Source organism: Harpia harpyja, chromosome 5, assembly GCF_026419915.1.
Source record: "Harpia harpyja isolate bHarHar1 chromosome 5, bHarHar1 primary haplotype, whole genome shotgun sequence".
NCBI classification, from domain to species: Eukaryota; Metazoa; Chordata; class Aves; order Accipitriformes; family Accipitridae; genus Harpia; species Harpia harpyja.
In genome coordinates, this window is record NC_068944.1 from 79,045,080 (window position 1) to 79,072,437 (window position 27,358).

General features: G+C 48.5%; 1 protein-coding gene across 5 annotated transcripts in view; it reads right to left on the reverse strand.

Annotated features, from left to right (window-relative positions):
• The window catches only part of HSF1 (heat shock transcription factor 1), a 71,758-nt gene that overhangs the window by 12,001 nt on the left and 32,399 nt on the right, over positions 1 to 27,358 (reverse strand). For all 5 annotated transcript variants that reach the window (XM_052787912.1, XM_052787911.1, XM_052787916.1 and 2 more), the window contains exons 5-9: positions 10,305 to 10,380; positions 9,837 to 9,898; positions 8,291 to 8,387; positions 4,342 to 4,478; positions 2,376 to 2,609 (exon numbers count right to left, since the gene is read on the reverse strand). In XM_052787912.1, the coding sequence (XP_052643872.1) occupies positions 2,376 to 2,609; positions 4,342 to 4,478; positions 8,291 to 8,387; positions 9,837 to 9,898; positions 10,305 to 10,380 (606 nt within the window). The remainder of the gene's footprint in view (positions 1 to 2,375; positions 2,610 to 4,341; positions 4,479 to 8,290; positions 8,388 to 9,836; positions 9,899 to 10,304; positions 10,381 to 27,358) is intronic.

Genomic DNA, 27,358 nt, shown 5'->3' on the forward strand with positions numbered 1-27,358 from the left:
CCCCTGCAATGAGCAGGGACACCTTCCACTACATCAGGTTGCTCAGAGCCCCGTCCAATCTGACCTTGAACACTTTTCGGGGTGGGGCATCGACCACCTCTCTGGGCAACCTGGGCCAGCGTCTCACCACCCTCATCGTAACAAATTTCTTCCTTAGATGTAGACTGAAAATCCCCTCTTTTAGGTTAAAACCATTACCCCTTGTCCTATTGCTGCAGGCCCTGCTGAAAAGTCTGTCCCCATCTTTCTTATTGGCCCTCTTTAAGGATTCCTTTTATTATTTACACTTTGCCTTCCAATTCCCTGGGGCAGGGACAGATTTTCTGTTAAATGGTTACACTCCGCCTAGCACTGTGCGCCCGTGGGGTTGACCACAGTATGCTGCAACTCTTCTTTTACAAATTCATGTGGCAAACAGGCTAGGAGCCAAGAGATGGACACAGGACTACTGCATGGCTGGGAATCCTTACTGGCTAGATTCGTTCCTTCTGGAATGCCCTCTAAAGGAACTGCAAACAGATGAGAGAAGCACCGTGTTGCTTGCAAACTGCACGAGTAAGAGAGCACCAAAGGAAGAGGAAGCACAAGCCCTTTCTTTTGAACAGTTCTAAGCAGCTTTGTAAGACGAAGCGTGGAGCTCAGTCTCTGCAGGGGCAGGGGCAAATGTTTTCTGTGTCCTTTCCCTGCTTCTGCACAGCCTGTGAGAGTCCTTAATAATTCAGAGAAGCTCTCGGCAGCGCTTTTTTTTCTTCATTTTTATTACCTTTTAAATGGCCAGTTTCAGCTTCTGATGAGCTGTACAATAAAATCTGTCTCTTTAAGGACAGCTGGTACCGGTGAGATGGATTGCGGCGCCCTGGACAGGTCTACAAATAGGTGAAGCTACAGACAAACATCTCCTCCAAGGCCAAGAGGAAGGAGTTAGCAGGCATCTCCTGACTCTGCATGTCTCCAAGGTGTAAAGGCAGCAAAGCCTGTTCCATCGCGCTGCCAACAGGCTGTAGACCCTGCTGTGGTGGGCAGCCTTCAGCTCTCTCTGTACTCACTGTGTAATGTTAAAGGAAGAGGGCTTCTTCTACAGGTTTTGTCCCTTCTCCATGTAGAGCTATGACACTACAGCTCTGAAAAGTGATGGCTAACACAGAATTCACGCTAATGTGCGCATGTCACACTATCATCAGCTTGGGCGTGTGAATCCACAGCAGCCTTCTGGCTAAAAGAGCTCTCTGCTGCCTTCCAAGACCCTGAAAGTAATTGTGTCTTGCCCAAACTGCTTTTATACTTTAAGGACAGAAAGTCTGTCCTGGCATTGAGAGGGAAGACCTTAATTCCGATACTCTGTTTTCCCCAGAACGTAGAGAGAATGGGAAATGGCCGAGATCTGAGAAGTGGCTGAGATCTCAATATGGTCAAGGGAGAAGTTCTTGGCAGTTTGATATGGACAAACAACTCTCTAGTTTTTCATCCCAACACTTGCAGTTGCATCTGTGAGCACTGTGTGGTGATCAAAGACATAAGACTACACATCTGATCCCTAATAAAATGCTACCCATCAACTTTCAGCCTGCCACCCACTGAGTCCAGCCTAAGTTTGATGCAAGCTGTGTCCTAGTGAGTAAAGAAGCTGAGTGGAAGGATGCATTCACCATGACTAGAACTACGTGAGCAAACGACAGTTTAATGCAAAGCTTCCTCCGTTATTAATTTGGAGGGCAGCTGGGACAGGCAAAAGCAGAGGACAGCACAAGGGCAGCGCTATAGAGCACACTGTCAGAGCAGGCTCATGGAGAAACGCTGCCCACAGCGGTTCCAAGTCTCACCTACAGGTAAACCCATGGGGATTAAAGCTTCTAGCAAGCAATACTGGAAGCTGCCTGCACTGTGTGCCTGTCAGCTGCCTTTGGACTGCAAATACAATGCAGAAGCTTTTATACTGTGAGGATGTGCTGGGCCTGAGATGAAAGACAGCTGATCTTACAGTGACTCAATTCCTACGCTGGAGAAGCAGGCAGATTGAACAAGCCCTTATTTAGCACAGTAATTTTTATCCGTTCTTATTTTGGCATCCCACGTGGCCCCTTGCAGCAGAGCGCTGGGTCCCCCACGCAGGGGGTTTAATTCTGTGCCTGGGTTCAGGTGGTGGGCTACACTCATTGCTCCAAGCAGAACAGGAATGGGAGAGCAAAATATCTACCCTGGCACTGGCAGGGAGGGCTGCGCTCAGAGCCACAGGTGAGCTCCTTGGACAAATGACCACATTTGCTTCCAACGTTGGCTGGAAGCCCAGGTTGCTAGCATCTTTTAAAGCTTAACGGTACAGAGCGGTGGGATGGCTGGCAAGACCTGAGCTTGGCCGGTCTCAGCACAGCACTTACTTGTCAAGGCAGGCAACGCTGAGGCACTTTTCCTGGGGCTGAGGCTGTGTGGTGCTGTTGCCGGCTGCAGCGGTTGTAGTGCTGGGTTCGTTCTCCTGCAGGATGGAGTCAATGAACGTGGAAGGGGACAGAGCAGTTTCAACAGCAGGAGGGTTCCCTGGGCTGACCTCCTCTATCTGGGGGCTGCGGGCAGGGCTCAGGGGTTCTTCTTTGATACGGACCACAGGACTACTCCTGAGAGAAAGAGAAAGAGAAAACTGGTAAAAATCTCACACTAACACATTCCCGATTTCTGAGCTCTGCTTCCACACAATAGGACAAAAAATCCTCGTGACTGCTGTTGCCTTTTCACATACAAAGCCTCCGGAGCCAGCTACAAAGATGAGGTTGAACGAGTACCTAAATATTTCTTCTCTGATTCTGATCCTAATCAGCTCCCCTGACACACCAACGTCTTCTGCTGTTACTGCAATCTCAGTGTATTTCTTGTGGCTAAAGGTTTGTGAGGCTGCTCAGTCCAGGACCTGCCATGCAGTCAGCTCTGTACAGGCAAAGTTATTGGAAGGAGGGTGTGATTTTTCGTTAACAGTACAGTTAAAACAATACAGCTTTTGATGTGGACGTAGTCTAAATAGTACAGAAGTAGCATAGTGTATATACCCTTTTTTAAAGTCACCTCTGAGACATGCATGACATAATCATCACTATAGCAGAGGCTGTAGTGTTTTAACTGCTCCCACAAGGTCAGCGGAGCGACTCCCTTGTGCAGACAAAGCCTGGGATCGACCTTTTACATAAGCACCCAGGCATTTTCAGATGTACTATTTTTATGGGATGGGAAGATGGCTTCTTTGGCCAGCCCTAATTTTACTAGCCAAACTCACTGATTTGGGGGTGTAAGAGGTGCAATTAGTCCTACTGGAAAGGACAGCAACTACAAAAGGACAGAGAAAAGGGCCATTAAGCAAACATATGGTCTATATTTAAGAGCGAGTGTTCCTGGCAGAGGGTATTAAAGGCAGTAAATGGCATTTGTGGGTGATTCAGCACCTCAAGGGAAGTGCCAATGCCAGGAATAACCTATTGAAGAGGAAGAAAAAAGGAGTCGGGAGACCACAAGGAAAGATGGGTCCTTCTTGCCCGGGGAGGCTCAGCAAGTTCAAGAGCTGCTGCTGGTGGGAGTGGGGCCGCAGGGAGCAAGGGCTGAACCGCCGCACCGAGGGATGCTGCGAGGGGCTTTCACTGATGCAGACCGGCGGAGGCAGGGGCACACGAGGCTGAGTATTACCTCTGGCATCTGAGGACAGCTCTCACCTCTGCTAGGGCCTGTAAATCTGAAGGAGTTGAAAACGCTGCTGCCGGGCGCTAGCTGACCTGCACTGGCTACAGATTCTCAGTCTCTTCACCCTTGCTGTTTGGGAAAGAGCTGTCATTGTTATTCTCAGTTACTTGGGACTGAAGCTGCTTTCTGCACCTCCTCCTCTGCGCAGCGAGTTTATAAGGGCAGGGCAAAGCTAACCCTGCTCCCAGGATGTCGGTAATTTCACAGGACGGAGCGGACAGGCCAACGAAGACGGCTTCCGTGTGGAAAACAAACTGTGACTCCCCCCAGACAGGTTCACACTAGACAGGGCAGGCAGAGGAGCGAGTATTGTTTGGAAAACAGAATTAAAGCTGAACAAAACCAACCAACCAACCAACAATCTGCTGAGGTGGCAGCGTCCTGAACAAGACTATCCTGGAGGGACAGGTCAAGCTTTCTGTAAAGTCCTGGTAAGGTAAGCAGGATTGAGTTCAAACACCCTGAACGTCCCCTGCACCAAGGGCTGCACCATTTTCCAGCTGTCACTCACGGGGGATTCTTAACAGAAGAGGCACGTTATACCGGTGTTTGACTACCCAGCTCATTGGGAAACACACTCTCTCTATGCAGACAGTTTCAGATTTTATGACAGCAACAGCCTACCTTTCATCGAGACTGCCGCTGGGAGATGCTGAAGGGCTGGACTGGGCTAGCTCGGTCACGTCGGAGATAATGGGACCAGAGTTGGCTGAAGAATCCGGGGAATATAGGTTGGAGCCACTATATGCTGGGGAAGAAGCCTGAAATGACAATCACAGCATTCGCGATGTGAAGCACTAGGCACGTACTGTATGCCGTCCCGTGTACGGGAGATGGAGCGGGAGGAGGCACATCGGAACAGTCCAAAATCCTGACCCACCCAAGGGAGAAGGCAATGTGGGACTCAACATGATGCCTAGAAATACACTACTGCCAACCCAAAGCACTACTAGAAAAAAAAAAAAAAAAAATTAAAAAAGAAAATAATCAGACTTCTGTCCTGTAAACTTCATTTTCTTGGAAATAATGGAACTTAAAAAGTAAAAATAGTAGATTCTTTTTCTGCATCATTCACACTTGGGCTTTTAGAAGCCCAGATTTTCAGCTTTCCCCTTCTACTAAAACTCCATTCTTTTACTCTTAAATGAAAGCTGAAATTCATATGACCGAGACCTACAGATGTAAGAAATACAAAGATTTCTACGCTCTAACAACACATGAAATGGCTGCATTTTGATATCGATCTTGCCAAGGAGCAAATTAATTGAGACATTTGAGTGAACCTGAATCCCCTTTCCTCTTTGCGTACCAGCGTTTATCAGTCCAGGACACAAAGCAAACTGCAGATCAGAAGATGCACTCAGGAGTCAGAAAACCACGGGGGATGCGGAGAATACAGGGTAAGAGATTCTGCTCAAATTCTCACAGCTGCCCTTAGCTTTGAGCTGATCCACGGTCTCACTCACTCTCCTCCTTCGGAGCTACCTCCTGACATTCAGACTGTCAGCGATGGTAACACCGAGCGGTAGCTAGAGAAAACCATGGTCCATCCTTACCTGCAGATAAATATTTGACTGTCTCTCCTTTAATGCTTGCCTGTACTGCACGTGCTGTAATTTGGCTTACAGCAGCACTACGTTAACCTTCGTGATCACCGCTTAGCACAGTCAAGACCACAGTGCGGATACGGCCCCTCAGCTCCCTCGTAATTAAAAAGAATACTAAAGAATAACCAACCAAAATTAATTCCATCTCACTGCATGCCAGGTGGTGCACAGGGACACGCGGAGGTGCTCTGCAGACTCTCTGCCCATAGGCTTGCCTGGAGAAGTTGGATCCCCACCTCCATCTGCACGAGCCTCCTGCCCACTGAGGAACCTGTCCTGCGAGTGGGAGCATTTCTGCCTGGCACTGTGCTCACCGACATGTCAATAAAAAAGGCACCCACTGATCTGAAACTTTTATAAAGCCTCAAGTGCCAGCTGTGCGCAGCATGTGCACCGAGGAGCGTGCAGACAGCACGCTGTCCTTGTAATGCACGACTGTGCCCTGTTCTGGACCATGGCTTTTGGGCTACTCATCGTTTCTGCAAGTCTGAGGTTGCATTCTTGAGCAAAAAAGGGCACGACGATGTGGCAGTAGTTACACAGATGCAGCATCACTGGGGGCACAGAGAGAGCTGCTACTTTGCGGCAGCGATGTGAGATCAAGTCCTGCTGAGCGGCACACGATTGATCTCAGCTATGTCACGGTCAGGACTACCCATGCCTCACCTCCGCTAAGGTCTTATGCCACATTAACACTCTTGTTGTGAAAGGACAATTTTTTTGTTCACTGTCAAAAGCACAGAGTATGGCAGTGTCAGGATCCAGCATACTTGTTGGCAGCTCGCTCTGAAAAATTGCCCAACTATCACCTCTCAGTTCTGTTTGGAGCTGAAAATCATAAACACTTGAGTATGAGAAAGGACGACCACCTGTGTTTCCCATAATTGGGACAATCCGGTAATACCTGGAAGAGCTCCCGGTGGTTCTGTATAAGTATTTGCTGCATGCAAGAATAAAGGCACTTTTAAAAGAGATCACAGGATTAGATGGGAGCTGGAACAGGAACAGAGAGCTTCCACAGAGGGTGGTCTAAACTGCAGGAGAGCTCTTTAATGGGGCTTAGCTATTTTGGTTCTCTGCTAAAAAATTCACCAGGATCACCTTGGCACGCCAGGGCGGCTCGATGTCAGGAGCCAGCAGCTTGAATCCGCTGTCCCGAACAGGACGTCCCGGCAGCAGCACGGGCAGGATTGTACCTTGGAATTGGGGACAGCTTTTATTTTGCTACAGACAGCCGATATGAAAGCTTAGCTATGTTCCCAGCTGTAAAGCCTTGTTCCTGGACTACAGCGTTGCCAGAGGATCAGTATAAAGAAGAACCTTGATTCACACAACAGCTCTGGCCAAGGAACACCAGCTGGCTTTCCCATGCCAGGCAAGCAGGGGTGCCGCAGACCAAGAGAGATGCCCCGAATTTAAGTGGTGCAGTTTCCCAGGGCACACACACTGGTAAGAACCAGATCAAACAGAGCGTCTAAAATGAAAACAACTATGTCAAGACATAAGATTTAGTGGATTAGCATAGGCCTGAGGTGATTAAAAGCAAAGAGTGACCAAACATGTCACACCCCTCCTATCAGCTGTAAGCGCTGAGCCAGCCAGCTCGCCCTCAGGGAGTGCCACGAACGTGGCTTTCCAGCTCTTAGGGCACGGGATGAGTCTTCCAATTCTCACGGTAAGTCAGAGCCCACAGTTTGAGACCTGCACGGCTCGAAGACGGGCAGTTCTCAGCATTCGAAGCATCGTGCAGCGTCACGACAACAGGGTTTACGTGCAGGCACGCTGCAGCTATCAGGTCAAAAGGTAAATAGCAGGATGAGGAACCCTGCTCCCCTCCACTGGCTTACGAGGCTGAGCAGACTCAACGTGCGCAGGCCTGGGAGCAAGTCTGTAGTTCATCTGAAAAAAGGATTCAGGGCCAGCATTAATGAGTCTGGGAGAGACGCCTTGTGTTCATTGGCCGTGGAACAGTTAGGGGAAGCATCGCATCAAAAAGTGCATCAAAAGGAGGGGAGAGTATAGACAAAACCTCAGGATTCACTGGGAACCAGCAGCAATCTGAAGGGCATGCATCTACAGAGACTCCGACTAGAACGTTGTGTCACTGTGTCCCGTGAAGCCACCTCCTGCAGGCTCCGGGGTGAGGTGCACCCTGGAGCTAGGCAGTGTGATGACTGCCTGGCATTCACCCACCGTAATGAGGCCAAGGTCTGAACCACATCCACATCCAACGATGAACTCGTTTCTTCTGGACTATGCATTGACGACATCTTGCAGGAAACCCCTTCATCTCGAAAGCTACTGCCTGCTCTCTCATCTCCAGGCTTTAATACCACACAACTTTACTTACAAGGGGATTTTTCTGTGCACAGGCACCAGTTGGCGTTGCTCCACTCTTCCCACCTTGCTCCCTGCCTCCACGGACACAATTCAGCTCTGATCACTCAGGTCTTTGCTACTTCAGGCCTGTGTCTCAGCCGGGCTCTCACCCACAACACCTTCCCTGACCAAAAGCAGTCTTCTTTGGAGGGAATAATGCTAATTATACACGGCCACACGTTAATTAGGCAATATGAGCAAATGTTTAGCAGGGACTGACCGACATCAGATGCGTTTTGTTTGTGACAAAACCAAAACATGGACCAAGTCAGCAGATGTGAGCTAAGCAAGAAGGCACCACTTCTGCTTTCACTGGAATTCAGATAACTCCTCGTTTGGTCTGCAAGCCAAATCCTTGGCCCCATCACAACTATCATTGAGAATTACCAGCTAACAGCTCTCTCCCCGTTGGCTAAGCTAGAATGCAGCTGTCACCTTAAAATACTTTGCCAAACCAAACAAAGAGGTTGTGAGCAAACGGTTGTACAAAGGCAAGACCAGCTGGAGAAGAGCCTAAAACAGGTCCCTCCCCACAAAGCTGTGTCCTCGTCCCCCTCTCCAAGGCCAGGCGTGCACAGTGTACTTACTGCGTATGGGGATGAGCCGTGGACGTGCTCCAGGGAGTACTGGCGACTGTATTTCGGCATGGAATGTGCTGAACTGCTGTCGTTCAACATCAGGGGGCTGCAAAAGATTCCCAAACACCACAGGAGTTACCGCGCTGCCGGCACCAGGTCTCGGGCACCACGTCTCCGCAGCAGAGCCCACCGCCCCAACCCCAGAACTGGGTACTTGCACCCACCCGAGGGGCCAACGCACAACCGTCCCCAGGTCTGGGTGCCCTGGAGGGGCCAGTGGCCACGGGGGGTGGTTGCATCAGTACGGCGGAGCAGGCAGCCCCACCACACAGAGGAACACAATGAGCCCCCGTGACCAGCCTCTGGGCTACATTTTGCAAGTCTATTGAGCAGAAATGTAAAACCTCAGGCCTCGGAGGACTTCTTTATAGTCCCTGGTCACCTCCTTCTGCAGGCCTGTATTGTCAATGCTCTGCTTGGCTTCACTTCTCCATGGCCAACTGCTCCAAAGATGGATTACTTGTGGTCAGCTGTGACACAACCACTTCTGTGGCCCTTTTCAAGTACTTGAGTACTGTGGAGAAACTCTTTCTCCTTACAAGATAAATCATTTCAGCATGTCTTGGACATTATCACCATATAAACCACTATCTTCATTAATAATAATCAAGCCTGCTGTGGTGTTGTCTGCCATATGGTGCTGCTGGGCACTGTTCAAACACAAAAGGACAGCCTTGCAATTCGACAGGCAACACAGGACAAGGTGGGGGCAGGAACAGACAGACAACAGAGTATCTGCCAGTTCGTATGTGAACAAGTGTAAAAAATCAGGTGGAGGAGGAGCCCGTCTCACAGGATGAGACTGGAAGAGCGGGGCCCGTTCAGCCTAGATGAGAGACAACAGGAGAACCATCTGTAAAAGCTGAGGAGGGAAAAGTAATTGTGCTACGGCACAATCTTGGGACAAAACCAAGTAACTATTAATTGGTCAAAGCAAATTAACCTGGAAATGTTCTTAACCGCCTAGGGCGCTTAAGTACTGAATGGTCATCCAGTACAACTAGCAAGGGGCAAAATAATCCCCAGCACATTTGAGGACAGGCTTGATTACTTTGTGAAGGTGTCACAGCAGCCTGTGACAGCAGGAGGCTGGTCTGGATGGTCCAACGTTTCCCTTTCGGTATAACGACAGAAATGTCATGGCAGTGCCAAGAGACTATTTTAGCAGTGCAAGACCCCAGCCCTCACTGTGTGTGCTGCCACAGCGCAGCAGCAGTTTCACATAGTGCGGTGGTTAGCTATGAAGTAGGTTCTGCACGGGCTTATGTGGCCTGGATCGCAAACCCTTCTTGATTATCAGTTGCATAGCAGTGTTAGCTGGTTTTGGCTGGAGCAAGTACTGGAAGGCTCACATGATCCCAATGACCGCTGTCCAGTCCTACCCCACTGGCAAGGCTGCTACAGAAGACAGAGATCTGGGGGACCCACTCTGCTGATCCTCTCTTTATTCTCTCAGACAGGGAATCTTTATCTGGATGTAGAAATGCAGACTTACATCTTCCTCTTCACCCCAAGAATACGGTTGGATTGCACCAATGAAATCAAAAACTGGATAAGCTGTGAGGAGAAAAAAGAAAAACCTGTTATAGTGTGCACAGTACTTGGGACAGAAATAGCTCTGGGTCCCTGTGCTTGGAGCAGAGCCAGAGCTGGGCACAGGGGGACACGGCAGAGTGCTGACTGCAACCCTAAGCACGAAGGTGAAGGCTCGGGGTAAAACCATTACATGGCAGCCAACTGAATTCTGCATTGTAACACTGCCAGCCCAGATTTAGACTCTCCCCGCTGGATTTCCAGAATCTCATGGTGTCAGGAAGAAAACACAGTGATCAAAATCATCCTTAAACAGAACCAATGCCACTGCATCCCACCGATCCCGCAAGTGCCCAGCCTCGTCACTACATCACCGCATACGCGAACGCAAGAGCGTCCCAATCCCTCCGTCTGGAAGACCAGGATTTACCTTATTGACAACTTTCTGCTGCTGAGCGTGCTTCTGCCTCAAGCTGGCTACTTCCCTCCACAACGCCTCATTCTCGCTGCAAGAGAAGAAAAAGCCATCTGAGAAAAAAACGCAGCCTCTCAGGCAGAGCAAATAAAGCACGGGGCAAGTTGGAAAACTGCAGCAGGGGATTTGCCGACATCTCCAGATACTGGCTCATTTACAACCTCCTGGGGCTGCGGGTGAAATTGTGTTCATTAACTCTGCTTCGCCATCATTTTAGCTTGCACAGCTCCAGAAACAGCAGCTATTCACACGTGGGCAGTAACACAGAGCCTTACCCAGAGAGAGCGAGCAGTTCACATCTGCTACAAGCCATTACTGTGCCCTTGTGGAAAGGCCCCTGGTGACCGAGCTCAATCTCCTTGATCTGGCCCAGGTGCACGCAGGGCTGGTTATAAATCGGCTTCTCTAGAGGCGGCGGAGGGGGGGGAAAAGCCGAGGAGGAGCAAGCTCCGCACCCAGGCTGAGACCTAGGCTGCGTCGGGATAGAGCGTGGGCTGCGCAACCTATGTACCGAGGAGCTGCACAGCACCTACCCCTCGGATTTCCTCCTGCAGCAGCAATTCCCAAACTCTACACACTGTCTAGAACTCCATATTTGGCTTTTCTATGCATATAAATGAAAACAGCAATGATCGGGTTTGTGTGTTCTGTGAACATAAAAGACAATGGAGAAATTAGCAATAAACCTGCAGCATTTTCTCTTATTCTTAAAGCTACTCGAGCTCCAAGGAGCTCACAGGTGACATGGTTTTAAGTTATATGTTTATGTGACTGCACCATTGATATGACCTCAATGCCAGAGAGTTACTCTGCAAGCAAACCAGCCATTTCAAGCCTTTTTTGGGGACACCCCCTGCTTTGTGGGACCTTTACTGCTCAAGCTACAAAATCCCTTTCAGATTTTAATTCAGAGACTTCCCCCTCCGGAGGGTTTTGAACTAGCGGTGACAATCCAGGAGAGGCCGGACGGCTTCCCTTGGACTTCAGGGCGGAGGAGCAGGATGACGGTGCCTGGCAGAGCCTCCCCAGAACGGGGTGGCCAGAGGCCCCCGGTTGCACTCGATTACAATAAAAGGGCAAGCTGAGCCCTCGGTAGAGCAAAAGGGTGGGTGACAAAAACTCAAGAGAGGGAAAACTCAGACGAAATCGCTCCAACTTTCTCAAAACGGGCTCTCCCTCGCCGATGCGCGTCAAAAACGCCCGAGTAAAGAAAGCGTTTCCCCCTCGGAGAGGACGGTCACCCTGAGCGCTCTGCTCGCCCGCAGCAAGGGGTGAGCTTACAACCAAGGGGCTGCGTTTCGGCTACGGCGAGGAGCGGTCGGCGCTTTCGGCAGCACACGCGGGGCGTCCCCGAAGGCAGCGGGGCAGCGTGGGGACGCGAGAGGTCTTGGGGGTGGGAGCCGGTGCCTGGCTGGGGAGATGGGGCTGCCCTCGTATCGACGGGTACAGCTGCGGTTATCTCAGCTGCACCGTCGCTCCCCACGCACCAGCTGCCAATTACGCGCACGGAGGATTGCTGCTCCGGGCCCCAGCAGGGATTTGGGGAGGTCTGTAAATTAGCCAAGCTTTCCTCGGCACAGACCATCTGAACGCGGCTCCTAGTTTCGCCTCGGGACAGAAAGGCGCATCGAGAAATTGCTGGGCCCCGGTGTTGGAAAGGGAAGAGCCGCAGCCCCGCGCCCGCCGCCGAAATCCCAAGGGCGAGAGGCAGCGATGAAGCCGTCCTCGCAGCACCGGCCGCTGCCCGTGCCACACCTGAGCCACGCAAAGAGGTCGAGGTCTGGTGGATCAGAGCCAGTGATGTATCATGAAAGGCAAAGAAAGAAGGTGGTAACTGCTCATTAGGCAGCGGGAGAGAAACAGCTGGACACAGCGTCCCCGAAGGGTTAAACTGATCTGAGGGCAGCAAAAAAACCCCCTTTAATACTTTCTTTAGCATACTGTTTTATGAGGCAATTAAATGCCGGTGAAGAGTTTACAAGGGCCAGTTTCAAACGTTTCATTTCGGGAGTTATTAGAAGATCTTTGAAGCGTTTTGTTTATACAATATTTTACAGGACCGCATAAACCCGACCCCGCTCCGCACCTGCCTCTCTTAAACCGCTGCTCCTCGGGGACGCCCGGCATGCCCTCCCTCGCCCTGCGCAGCCGGGACATTTCCAAAGCCGGGGATGAGGTCTGGCAGCCTTAGAAGAAGGTTTGTTGGCTCAGAGCAGAGAAGGGGCACGTCTCTCGGAAGGAAAAGACAAGGGAGTCCTCTCTTTTGCGGCGGAGAGCGCGTGGGACCGGCTGACAAGCCAAGCGCTGCCTGACCCTGGTCCCCCCCGGTACCCGATGCTCCTCCATCCAGCTCACACAGCACGTGCCCATCTCGGCTGGGCAGCTGCGGGCTGGGGGAAACACGGGGTCTGCAGGCAGAATCCCCATCTAGACGTGTGTTTTGTACCCCCCTCCCCAAGAAAACCAGTCTCCCCCAGTTTGAGAGCGGAGCTGACGCAGGGTTGTTCAGAGGGAGCGGGTGCCTTCTCGCCGAAGCCCAGGGGCTCAGGACGCCGGCGCGCTTCTGCCAGACAGAGAATGACATTTGTTATCTCCCGAAGCCAGGAGAGACGCTCATTTATCACTGCGGCTGTACAAGGGTCCTCAGGAGAAACGTCCATCCTGCTTGAAAAACAGCCCTTCCAAAGAGCTTTAATTACCAGTATACACTCAGGAAAATGGTCGTTACTCTCCTTTCAGATAAAATTACTCCGGGTAAAAGCTGCGCTTGACTTCACAGCTAGCAATTTTTGAAATAAATGACTATGTTTTATCCAATATTTTGCAATTTAAAGAAAATGCAGTCTTGCATTGGATTTGTGCTGCTGCTTGGCATTTTTCTTAAACCCAGGCTTTTACAATCAGGTAACTACAGGAAAGAGTCACCTTATTCTGCGTGAAGGTAAACTCCAGTACTGAGCTGCAGAAAGAAGCTTGCACCATACACACTCGCCAAGAGCATGCATAGAAAAAAACCCTCAATTCAAGTTTTTTAAATCTCCTGCTTTGGGGGTTTGAACCCTGGAGACTCATGCTAGAAAATACATGATTTTCAACGGCAGCATGTGATTGTGACTGTGTATGAGCACACTTGACGCCCACAGAGTTTGTATTTGACCTTTTTTCTGTCCTGCAAATATTTTTATCTCCTGCCACAAGGTTCTTCAGAATTTATTTAGAAGGGGCATTGCAGCAAGCAGCAGATTCCTTCATCATGCAGCACAGAGATGTTCTAGTACTTCAGACAGCAGCGTACAGAAAATAAAACTGGATTTTAATCAAGCAAAACGATCAAGATCTGAAGGGTCTTGCTACATCCATATTCGCTTGAAAAAAAAAGAAATGGGCAAAGATCTTCATTCAGGCATCGTATGGGTCCAGAGCAAAGCTTAGGGTCACAGATGCCACGGCTTCACCCACATTTCAGATGAGACGCAGTTCTCCAGCCCTCTTCACGCAACCTGCCTTTTCACGCAGAGCGATGCATCCTGTACAACACCGTGCCCTGCCAGTTACACGTTCAAATGGTTTGAAGGCTTATCAGAAGGAAGCGAGGGCGGCTTTAGCCTTCGAGAGCAACGCTGAACCCTGTCACTGGGGCTCTTAATGCACACCCATGGACGATCTCAAAAAGGGCAGAAAGCCAGGTCAATCTGTGTTAGTTATGGCAGTACACAGGAGTGAGAGCAATACGTTGGGGTGGATGAAAATTATCCAGAAAAATATGAAGCAGCATGCATCAGAAAAACCGCAGTCCTGAGCTGAGCGGTGCTGCTCAGAGAGACGACCGTGACACGATAAATGAGTGGTTCTGTAAAGCACGGACCCGGTGCCCCACAGCAGTGAAGTCAAAAGACAAAGCGAAGGCGAACAGGCAGCAACTGTTCCCTCTCCCTTCTGATTTGAGGCTAGGGATATCAGCTGAAGTCAGCAGCTGGCAGATTCAGTACAAACAAAGGGACACAGTTCTCCAGACACCACGTAATTAAGATGCAGACCTCTGCTGCCGGATCCCAGGAGTCATCGGACAAAATCGCACAAAGAAAAACAAATCTACTGAGGACCATTAAGTGCCAGGGCATCACCTGTATCTCAGGAAGCCCCTAACCCACAACGCTGGTGCCAGAAGATTGCTCCAGGAGAGCAGCGCTACGTGCTTGCCTTGCTCCTTTCCTCCTGCCCTTTGCGAACGGTCTCGTCAGAAACGGAACTGGAAGATCAGGACCTTTGATTCAACACCTTGTAATTTTTAAGTCCTTACTCCACACCTGTACAACTACCGTCCGCAGTTAAATCCCGACTCAGACCTTTCCTGCGGTGCCTTGCAAACTATCACTCTTCTTTCCTCAAACTAAATTTTAAGCTATTCTTTTAAGATCAATACTTGAGCTGTCAGCTCCCGGGCTTTAGGGACTGTGCTGCCATCCGCGATACCCAGAGGAAGATGCATCGGACTACGCCGGCGAGCTTAAGAGGGCAGGGTTCAGATGCCTGGAGGTATGGTACCTCCCCAGGGAACATGGCACGTAAGGGAAAGGGTCAGAGGCAGAGCTTAGGGCGAGCCAGACTATCAAGGCAGAGATCGTGATGTGCAGGATGAGGCACCGAGCAGAGACGTTCATTCCCTGTAATACCAGTTGTCCGCAGGAAGGAAGCAGCTGGGTCTTAGTTCGCACTAAATCAGCTACTAGGCTAAAAAGCTGGTTTGAATCCTGGCTCTAGTGCTATCAATCTTTAATCTCCAGCAGGTATAACCTTTGAGGGGGGGATTCACTCTTGGAAAAGAGTGAAATAGCTGTAAATGGCTCTCGCTGTAGAGTCTGGAAATAGCTCAGGAATATGGAATATTAATGACTGCCCCCACCAAGAGAGATTGTCCGCATTCTGCTGACTAAACAGCGATGCAAACCAAACACAGCTATCAAAAGAGTATCAGTGCTGCTTTTGCGCTCTTTTTACTACCACAGTGAGCTTCTAAGAGAATGCAGCATTTCATTTCTGCAGACAACCTGGCTGGAAGTAGCGACAGACCACAGAAGAAGCAGGTGTCGCAAGCAGCAAAGTGGCAATAGAACCCTCAGACATCACTGGTTTTCCAAACCCCAAGCTACCTTGAACACAACAGCAAGGAGCGGTGGTACCAGTACCCTAGGAAGAAAAGTGGTTTTCAAAATGTGTGATGTAACACACCCGAGACATAGAGAAAAGGTTTGGTTTTGAGACGGAGTCGCTTCCAATAGCAAACCCGCTCTGGAGCAGCGAGAGATCCTGGCTTAGTGTTTGAAGTCAGTGCCCTAATACCTGCTGCCTAATGAGCCAGGCACAAAGACACATTTTTTTGTTGCTTTTCAGCAACATGGGGGGAGAGCGAGAAGACCTGAGCTTTGAGGAAAGTCTGACCTTCCTAATAAAAGTGATTTCCTTGTCTTTTATACTTTCCTTACCCGTTTTTGCATTTGATTGGTACCCACAGGATCCATTACCGCAGCAGACCAAGATTCTTGGACCACAGGCTCAGAGAGCTGCTGATCATCTCTTCACTTTCTCAAAGTATTTAGTTTCAGTTGTTCCCACACACAAGCTGGCATTGCCACTGAAAAGCCACCCTGCCGTCTCCCTGGGGCACCCTCTTCTCCCTTGCGCTAAGGCACACGCTGGAGCCAAGAAGCAGGTCAGGGAACGGTGCAGGGCGTTTTGCTCTGCATGTCCACGACAGCGAGGGCAGGTGGATCACTGTCGGGGTTAGCCTGGGGCCATGGAAAGCTTTCATCTCTGCTGCCCGACACCAAACTGCCCGCTTCCATCCTCCTGAATGCGTCCTGCGCTCAGACGTAATAGAATAAAACACGATAGGAAGTTGAATTTCAGGGACTGTGAGCAAGGGTGCACACAGAAGTTCAGATCTGGGTTTGCACAGTCCCCAGCACGAGGGGACCCCAAGCCCTGCTAGACCCCAACTGCACCTTAGTGCCAGCCGGTGCTGGAGGACGTCGACCGTAGCAGAGTTCCCAGGAGATGCCGCTTAGCCCACCTTGCAGTAACGGCGAGATACGGTGAGGAGGGAGGAACCTGCAGCTGCAGGTTGAAGGTGACGGCATGCCTCCGCTGGGTAAAGGAGGTCTGAAAGCTTTTCTCTGCGAGGATGGAAAAACTTACTCCGCTCCTTTTCTCTTAACAAGATGAATCTTGTTTTCTTTTTATGGAGAAGGACACAGCTGACTGCAGTTTAAGTGCAGTGCAGAAACTTCAGCTACTCTTTGTGGCCAAAGAGGTTCACATGTTTTGTAGGTCTTTCTACATACTGAGACATTCAATGGTCCCCAAAAGTGCCTGTTCCCAGTTTATCAGTTTCCACTTTTTCAACATGCATAAAGATAACAATTTCAAGAGCTTTAACAACCTCTGCTCTACCACAGAAAATGGCATTTACTTTTGTCAGAGTAACGAGACAGGCATTTTTATGTCGTATTTACAAGAAAAAAAAAAAAAAGACCTTTTTGTTTCCTCAAGGCTCAAAAGTCACCGTCTTAATCACCATCTGAATATTATGTAAAAAACTAGTACCACACAGCAACAGGTTGCATTTTTAGGTTGCTAGCTTGAGAAATAAAAATCTACAAATAAGCTTTTTAAGTGCCTATGTACTTTTGTGGGGAGTTTACAGAATGATAACATCCTTTGATTATAGAGGCAAAAACCCCCTTCCACCTTCCTCATCCATCAATCATATGAAGAAGTCAAAGGTAAACAAGGCCAGGGAAAGAACAAATGATACCACTGAATAAATCCACAGCACACCAGTATCCCGAATACCAACTCCTGCTGTCATCACTATCGCTGACATCGTAGAAAATGAAGGTCAGCAACCAGGGTGATCAAAGATGTGGACAATCTCTGCAATAGGAATGACCACAGAAATGAGGGTTCTTCAGGCTTGGAGAAGAGATCAAAGCGATATGTCAGAGCCCTATAAAATCATGAATAATATGGAAAAAAGTTCTTTGTTCACCCTTTCAAAATAAGAACTAAGAGTCACTCGACTGTAAGTTGTAACAGAAGAGTATTTTCACTGCACAAGGCAATTTAATTGCAGAATTCGCAGCCCTCAAAAGTTTGCATCCACAAACAGATAAACTAATATACTACAGGAACACCAGAAACTGTCAGACACAGGCGCAGTCCTTGGTGCAGCAGCCTTTGAAGTGCTGGAGCTCACTGCACAAGGCAAGAATCCTCCTCCTCGCCCTGATGCTAATATTCTTTCCGCACACGTCTGTTGTTGTCAAAGATTTTCAGCAGTTAAGTATCTAACCACTAACTCTATTATACCCACAACTACTTCATGCTTTGAATTCACTAATTCTGCTGAATTAAAACAGAAAAAAATCTGTTTTCTCTGAAACAGAACGTTCAGAGAAATGCTGATTTCAAATCTGTCAGTCATACAACCAACACAGGCAAACAGATGCACATAATCTGTGAGGTCTTGCTGGAGGAGTCTAAGAGAAAGCCATGAAGACTCTTGCTGCAGAGCAATAGTTTTGATCACTGCCCAGCCAGGATTTAACCTCAATTTTCAAGCAAAACATCTTGAAAGATCTGTGTGACACCCTGCAAACTGTTCAGGAGAACCTCTGTCCTAGGAAGAGCTGGGGAGAAGAACAGGTCTTACACGGGACACCCTCAGAACTTGTCACAAACCGGAGCAGAGCACTCTCTGGCGAGGAATTGTTGGTCTGGGTCAGAAAGCGCAAAGGAGGCAACACCACGGTTCTCCAGAGCTGCAGAAATCAGTGGATTTTTTCAGAAAGGCGACAGACAGATGCTCTTGAGTGTGAAAGGTTACTCCAAATAACGGTCACTCGCTCATTACGCCTGGGGTCTCACAGAGGTGGATGGACTGATTCGGTATTAACTTATCTTTTAAAATAATTTTAACTGTGGCAGAATATTCAGGAAGCACCAGTTCATACAATCAGGGGAAGAGCCCATTCTTCTGTGTCAATAAAGATGAACTGTCTGTCCAAATAAACTCACAGTGCAATTAAAAAGCTTGTATCTTGGGATCCTGCCACATTATCTTTGAATAGCCAACAGCTCTTGGACTAAGCTAGCTACAAGCAGAGTGGCTTTTACACCACATGAAGCTTTTTTAAAGAACCAATCCAGAAGCATCAGCTCATGATGGCCAAACCTGTAAGTACCAGGGAGATTCTCTTCAATCCTGAGTGCAGGGTTAAGCTAGGCTTGTGACCAAAGTATTTAAGGTCCCTGTGGTGACCCAGAGTAAGACAACCATCGAACTTCAGCCACGGCAGCACTTACACCCACTAGCACATTACTATCAAAATATAGATGTAAATCAAACATCAAACCAGATTTTATTTAAAACTGCACTCTTCCTCCTCTTCCTAGTGAGCCAGCAAAATCTGTTTCATTCAATACATTGTTCTGAACCATTTCGGATGAGTACGGACGCAGGAAACAATGCAGTTTTTAACTGTTCTCTGCTTTCCTTCCGAAAAAGTAGAGGATCAAGAGAAAACCAGACCAGTTTACTCCTCCTCAAGTAATTACGTGACTGGAAGGACGCTGAACAGCAAAGTGACCTGCTCCTTCCAGCTCTGGCCGCCCTCAGGGTACAGTTTGGGGCACAGTCTCAAACCACCACCCCGACAAAAGTCACTAGAAGACTCTAAACACTCTTCCTCCAGAATACTCTGAAAAAGCAAACCAGCGAAGATGAGGCATGCTAAACAGGACAGTGCTGTGCAGGAGGCAACCGGAGAGATGGTGTGAACACACTGCCAAAAGCTGGTGCCTCTGTAACTGGCAAGTTGCCTGCACATGCTGTCCAGAGAAAAGAGCCCGCAGTGAAAAGGATAAAATCCCGTTACAGACCATATACACAAACCTGCTAGAAAGCAGCTTACACTACAAACCAGGGTTAAGAGATGCCAGTTGGGTTGAGTTATTTTAACATCAGTATGTCAGACTATGGTGGTAATTAATTTCAGATTTAGATCACTGCACTGAAAAATGAGTACTCTACAGGTCTTTAACCTATGGTTTGGAATGACCAATAAAACTGACTTCAGATGATCTCAAGCAGTGACTAAGCTCATAAAAAGCAGCAGCGTAGATAAAACACACAGATCCCGCATTATACTCAGCATTATAAGCCATCAAAGCAATTTTAAGATCAAGCTGATGTTTGACTCTAAGCCAGCCCAGGTCCCCCAGGACCAGACTGACATGTGGAGGCCATGGTAGGAGAGTTAGTGTTTTGGCCCCAATCTCTGAACAGCTGGAGCCTGTGCAACCTTTGCACAGGAAGGCCATAAAACAACGCATTACAATTGTCCAATTTAGAGGTCATAAAAGCACGGACCACAGTCTCAGCGCGAGGCTGGAAGAGCCAGAGTTCAGCCAACAACACTCAAGCAGTGAGCACAAAAACGAAGAATAGCACACTTGCAATTAGGGATAGGCGAAAGCCACTGCAGACCGCAGAAACCTGGCCCTTCCTCCAGTAGCACCGCAGCCTTGCCTGCAAGTGGCCAGCTCCAGACATGCAGGTATCCTTTTCCCTTCTGGCTCTTGGGAGAAATGTAATTATGCACATGCAGTCGTCTTTCCATAAAATCAGGCTTAATGGTAACTGAGTTCCAGGAGCCTCATTTCCCTTCCACTGCAAAAGCCCTCGCCACCTCCTTTTTGAAGTGGCAGATGCTCCAGCTGACGATGTTGATAGCACACCTGCATAAAGGCAAGCCTTAATTTTGTTGCCGGCGAAACCAAAAAGAGCAGCAGATTGGGCGGCCTATCACCATCACCTCCATCTCCTTGCTCTAAGCAAGGCTGGGGACCATTTGTGGTAACAGATGGTCCTTCCTTCATGCACAATCCAGGAACGGGGGCTCTGGTGGGGCTGAAGCCAGAGGTAATTGTTTCCTTAGATTACTGCAGCACACGAGGAAATGGGATGATGGAAACCCTATTAACAGAATACAGCTGCTAGAGAAGACCACTTCAAGCACAAGCCTTCTCAAATGCCCGCTCCTGAGCTCCTGCAATCCCACCCGTGAGCGTGGGGAGCCTCTGCCGCATAAACCCCCCAACCAAGACATCGCTACGCTTCAAGATTTACTGCAGCTCTACAAGCAACCAGTGCCCTGACAGTGATGTCTCATTTCCAAATCCGAACCAGGAGTACATCATTACTTAACTCTGCTCGCTGCATTCTCGTGTATTTTGAAAAGGAAATTCAGCAACAAAGTAAAATTGTAATTTGTTATTTCCAGACGGGTACCAGTGAACTGAGAAGTAGAGCCCCCACAAAACTGCTTGATAGAGATTCTCAGGAACAGCGCTGTAATTAATCCTAATACCACTTCTTTCAGTAGGAAACAGCCAGTTAATAACAGGCAGAACACCACGGAGGAGGACACAGACTCTTGAACAGGAATACACAGATGCTGTCCAGCTGCCCGACCCTATACAGTGCACAAAGAAAAAAGGCTCTTTCTATGCAGACAGACATCCATGGCTGCTCAGCTGCACAGGGACGAGGCCCCCGAGGACAAGATGCTCCTTCATCTAGTTCCGATTCCAGCCCGCAGACCTGGTTCACAAGAGAATATAGATCACTACTGCCTCCAGAAGACTCTTTTGATAAAGAGGTTTGGCCACCCCGGCTGCAGACAGCAAAGGCACAGTCTCATTTGTTTGCTGACAGCTGAGTGTCCCTTGCTTTTTTTGCCCACAAGAAGCAGAGAAAGCATCCAAGCTGCTCAGAGTGGCAGAAGAAAGGCTTTGCACGGTGACTAAACTACCCAGAGATGCAGAAAACTGACTGCCTGGCATGCTTTCCTAGAGTTTCATAAGGTTTTGGGCAGGATGATACATGGGCTGCCTCTCTCCTGTTACCACAGACTGGATCTTCCTAATCGGCTTCCTTCCTGCTCCCCAGCAGCTCTAGGCAGGAGCAGGGTGCATAAGGAAGAGAACATTTCTTGGAAGCAGGTTTTCGCTGGACAAGAAAATCATATTTGTGGAAAAAGCCTTGGATTTTTTGTATGTTACCTACCCCACGTGGAATTTGCCCCGAAAAACTGAAACTGCAGGTATGCACTTCAATACAGCGGTGACCAACGCCATGGGTATGCCACTGGGGACCAATGCTAACCGTATCCTGGGCTCCATCCAGAGCAGCATGACCAGCAGGTCGAGGGAGGGGATTCTGCCCCTCGGCTCCGCTCTGGTGAGACCCCCCTGGAGCACTGCGTCCAGCTCTGGGGTCCCCAGCATGAGACGGACACGGACCTGTTGGAGCGGGTCCAGAGGAGGGACACGAAGATGATCCAAGGGCTGGAGCACCTCTCCTATGGAGACAGGCTGAGAGAGTTGGGGTTGTTCAGCCTGGAGAAGAGAAGGCTGCGGGGAGACCTTCGAGCAGCCTTCCAGTACCTAAAGGGGGCCTACAGGAAAGCGAGAGAGGGACTTTTTACAAGGGCATGTAGTGATAGGACAAGGGGTAATGGCTTTAAACTGAAAGATTAGAGGAAGAAGTTCTCTGTGAGGGTGGTGAGGCACTGGACCAGGTTGCCCAGAGAGGCTGTGGATGCCCCATCCCTGGAAAGTGTTCAAGGCCAGGTTGGACAAGGCTTTGAGCAACCAGGTCTAGTGGAAGGTGTCCCTGCCCATGGCAGGGGGGTTGGACTGGATGATCTTTCAGGTCCCTTCCAACCCAAACCATTCTATGATTCTATGACGGGTCTCAGACTGCAGTATCTCAGGTTTTACGTGGCAGGCAGACAGCTGGACTGCAGTACAGGCGTGGTCACTGCCTCTGAGCCCAGCACATCTCCAGGTACTGTGTCTTCGCCTCCTGTTTGCCTGAAGCGCAGCATCTCCAGCACTACTCCTCTAGATCAGCCTGCACGTGATGCCTCCCTTCCCATGGTACATCCATTCAAGCAGGTTCACTGCCCACACATTAACGAATCTCCGCATGTTCACCCACGCTGCTCTTTCCTAGCAAAGATGCTGTTAAAGAACCATACATGAGAAGTAAAACGTTACTTCCTATTACTGCCCTAACTGGCACGGCTCACTGGGACAAAGCCAATGCGTCTCTGAAGTACCTTGGATCACTACTGGCTGCTATTTAGAGGTAAAGGTCAAGTTTGCCTGTAAACTGACTTATGTATAAAAAGCAAAAAGTTAAAACTTGGTTCAAATGTACAGGCTACAGTAACCTGCAGTGTAAGCTCAAAAAGCAGCACAGAAATTCCCATTCCGGCTTAGGAGACCACGTCCCCTCCTGCTCGAAAACACCTCGCACCACTTGGCCAGGCTGCACAAACAGGACACAAGATATTACGGACTCATAAAGCATGGTGTAAAACACAGAAAATACCCGGCCAGTAATTTCACAGATGATCATCTTACAAATTTTACGTCTCTGCTATATAGACTGGGCCTCATTTTTTCCACGCCAGGATAGACATGCAGAACAGATATGCAGAACAAAACAGTTGCGCTCTCAGAGCTATTGCGGAAAGGTGAAGAGAGAAACAGGGCTGCAGAGTTCTGCTTAATTCTAAGTCTAGGACTAAAAGCCATGCAGTTACTCATCTCCCAGACGATTTTAAGCAGCTTTTAACCAGGGCACCTTACTCCCCAAAGGTGGGAGGGCTTCTGTTAATGAGGCTTTTCTGAGCACGGTGACTAAACTTGGATATCACCTAGTTGGCTTCATTATGTCCTAGCTCAGCTTTTCTCTCACCTAACACTGATGGATTCAATCTTTTCAACAAACGTTCTAATGCAAACTGTATCCCCTTAGGTCAGTGTCAAACGATAATATATATGTTGCTTTTGGAACCCTGAAACCATAAAGCAAGCTACACGGGTCAAAATTATTTGGTATGATTTACTGGGGGTTTGCATACGGTAAACTAATTCTGGTGAAGAGGAATTATACTGCAAAAGGCCAAGTTCTTGTGTCTGTTTAGATTTATTTTTGTCAAGAGAAACTTTAACTTTTAAATTCTGTTAGCAACTGGGGCCTTGTAAAAGCGGCGGGGCCTTGTAAACAGAGTCTGGTCAGGAGGAAGTGCTCTCAGCGTCCCATGGCAGAGCTTCGCGCGCTGAGCCAAAGCGAACACAATCCCTGAAGGAGACATGGAGAAAACCGATAAAAACAGGTGCAGACACCACGGCTAGCTTGCTGCTTTCAACAATCTGTTTAAAATTAAACTTACGGATACACTCGGGCTCCCAGCGGACTCGAGCAGAGCCGATGAATCACTGGGAAGTGACAGCCTCCCCGTCTCACCTTCCTGCCCCGCGCTTTGCACGAGGGCAGTAGCACTTGGGAACGCTGCAGGCAGGGGAGCGCCGAGCGCGGTCGCTGCCGGCAGAGCCAGGTGCTAGCAGGCAGGCAGAGATCTCCTTCCTCCCTACAAAAGAACTTGTCAGGACAGATATTTCCAAATCAAGGGACAACGTCTCCGTTGAGAGGGCTGGTTTGGTTTCGCCACTGTCCTTACGCAGCCAGTGGTCAGGCTCATTTTGTTATGCTTGTAACGTTAGTAATAACTGCAACGCTTTTCCAGGGCAATGCCACAGCTGCGCAGAAATCCATTATCTACTCTTCTACACCTACAGTAGACGCACACAGATAAAAAGAAGTCCAAGTGTTATCTTCTTGAGTTGTTTACAGTCCTAAAAGACAAGCGTGCTACCACACCGAAGGTTAAGCTAAACCACTCTCCTTACAGAGCCACAGGCGGGTCACAAGAGATGAGGAATTACAGAAAGACACCGATAGAACTGGAGCTGGGAAAGAACATTATATTCAGATAAATGTTGCTGAGTACCTGACAGCTAGCGAGGCACCGCAAGAGCCAGCTTTAATTGCAATTGTCAGTTTAAAATCTAAACAGTTCCAAGTTAAAAAGCCCAGAAGAAAACATTTGGCTTAGATGAGTCACAGCTTCAGAAGCTAAGAAAGCGGAACGGAAGCCAAGAGAAACTGCAGAAATTCTAGGTCAGTAACCTGCTCAAAATTTAGTGCAATTAATAACCACTCTTTGCTTGAAGATATCTCTGGAAGGCAATGGCCTCCCAGCTGACGGGACGGTGTTCAAGCGGATGCCATTCCCCCCTGCTGAGGCTGGGGTTCCTATCCTTTCTCCTGCAGTGGTTTCTGATGACTTTCCAATTTTAAAATACTAGAAGATAAAAGCAATCAGAAATAGAAAAGATACTAACAGTAACGCTTTTAACACAAAACATCTCATGTGAGAAAAAGCATACTGGCTGTTGTTAAATTAAGCATTTAAGTTACGCAGTACCCTTTAATATCAAAAGATGACTTACTACAGTCAACCTGTTAATAATGGTTCTACCAAAGCCTCAGCACCGATAAGAAACTGCTGATGGTGCTGCTGAGTAAAAAGCAATACATTCCAACGCAATTCCCAAATATCAGCACAAAGAAGTTACGAGAAGATGTTAAGTAACCGATGCTTAAGCTGGGCAGTAATTATGTTGACCCTGGAGGGAAAGAGAGCAAGAGTTGTACAACAATGTGCAGCCAAAGCCGCTAGCCTTGGTGCCCCAGCTCCGGCAAGGCTTGCAGCATTAGCTGGTCACATCTGGTCTTCGCTTTTGGAAAAAACAAGTGTCTTTCAGCTGCTGTGATCCCCAACATGTCCGTGCGATGTCAGGCTGCAGGAATGCCAGGCTGCACGGTGACAGTTCCAAAGAATCACTTCTACACCAGGCTTGCATGAGATACCGTGATTTAGAGAATAGGAAAATGAAAGGGAAGTGTTAGCATGAGCTGTCTGAAGTAGAGTACAAAACCGAAACCAAAATTCAAGGCCTCACTGTGACTTATTTAATCTACGCAGAACTGCCTGAAGGGGTTGTCTTCACATGCTCCAATAAATTTCACTTCACGATAAACAGGAAAAAAAAAATCAGCAAAGGAAGTAATTTTCAGATGGTTAACTATCTGAAAAAAGCAGCTGAGAATAACAGAGGAGCTTAACCAAGCACAGTGACGCACTTTCAACCTCGACTCCAGATCCCCCTTCAGCTAGCAGGAGCGGATGAAAGCTCTGCTACAGCACCACTGCCAGAATGAAAGGCAACTCCTTGTTTCTTTAGCAAGAGGCGAGGGACCCTCAGGCTTTAAGTTCCCCAGAATGAGAAGATTTGCTCTTTTTGCACATCTTTCTCCACGAGGTAACTAGAAGGACAAAGGAATCGTGATGCAATGTGACCCTTAACTCCAAAAGCCAGGAAGGCGGGAGGCCACAAAGAGCATTAAAATCTGCCCTAAAGCTCCCAGTCATTTCAGACACTTGTTTCACCTGTAGCTTGCTTGCCTTTTTTGTTAAAAAAACCCCAAAACCAAAGTCCCCCCCCTCCCCCCCCAAACCCAAACCCAAAGCAAAAAAACCAACTCTCCAGAGGCCCATCAAGTACCTGGAAGAAGACAAGGGACTTCTGTTTTCCAGGAGAAGCAAAAAAACCCACCCTAAAACTAACAACCCCCCCCCCCCCCAAATATGTCAAACTAAGAGCACAGAAGTGCAGATTAACCGAACCTAAACAGGTGAGATTCCCCTGTGTTCCAGGGAAGCGATGTCCTCGCTCACAAAACCTCATCCCCTCGGGAGCACTATCCAGTTCTGCTGAAGGAGCTGCTGACAAGGAAGAATAAATATTTTCATATCCAAAGTTCAGTTTATCTACTTTTCATCATTTGCTGCCAGTGTTAGGGACTGACAGCAAATTATCCAGACGCGCATTATTACATGACAGCGGAGATGTGTTTGATTGTATTCCTGAGCCTTTCAGGCAGACTTTTTGAGCTAAGCTGTGTCAATATGAGAAGATTTGAGAAGGTCTGTTCACAGCTGTGCAATAAAAAGACATTTACTAGGAGCATTATATTGGATGTGCCAAAGATGATATCCAATTCAAACCAGTAAAAACCCCCAGAACAGCTTTTCCTCTACTAGCTTCAACCCATATGCATTTTCAATATGTTCTAAAGATCTTACTTCGACAGAAGACAAGCCGTGACTGTAAACCTTTTTTTATGCCAACAAAGCAGCTTAATATAAATTACACCTGGTGTGTTTAGCGAAAGCGGAGCCCCTTCCCCTGATCAAAATACACCTTTAGACAGAAAAAAAATAATTAAGAATGGAGTGTTTCAGGCACAAAGAAATAGCTTTATGCTTCTGGCACCCTCATCCCTTTGGAGATGACTGTCACTGTTTCAGGTAATACAAACCAGTTGTAATTTCCCACCATAACCATGCAGACACATCTCACTAGATGCACGAGGCAGATGGAACACTTCTGTGCTCAGCCTTGGTCAGACATCAGAGCCCTTTGCTGGAGGAGTATGATCGAGCAGATGAAGAGCTGGACTACAGACCCTCTTTCAGCTGCTACCTGCCCACCTGTATAACAGGAACAACTCCCCGTTTCCACTGGTGACTCCGCATGGAATCCAGCAGAATTTCACAGGAGTGACTCTCAGGCTGTGGCTAAAGCGCAGGTCTCCTCTACAGCCGAGCAAGTCTACTCAGATCCAAGTTCAACAGGGAGAACAAAGTCACATTTACAGTCAGCTCATGTTAGTGCCTACTAACTCTCTGTTCAAGGGGAAAAGTCTTGGAATTGGATTCCTCAAAAATCTGTAAGATGGGAACAGGTCTGTTGGTGAGGGGGGAGGAGAAGAGCACTAGCAAGACACCAGACACTGAAATCTTTCCAGAGCATACTTTGTGGCATCAGATTTTCAAGCCAAAAAAAGCCCCCAGAACACTGGGCTCATCTGGTCTGTAAAGCACAAGCCGTAGCACTTACATGCGTTCGCTCCTGCTTCAAGTCCAATAGCTGTGCTGAAAAGGAGAATCTTGAATTCACATTTTCAG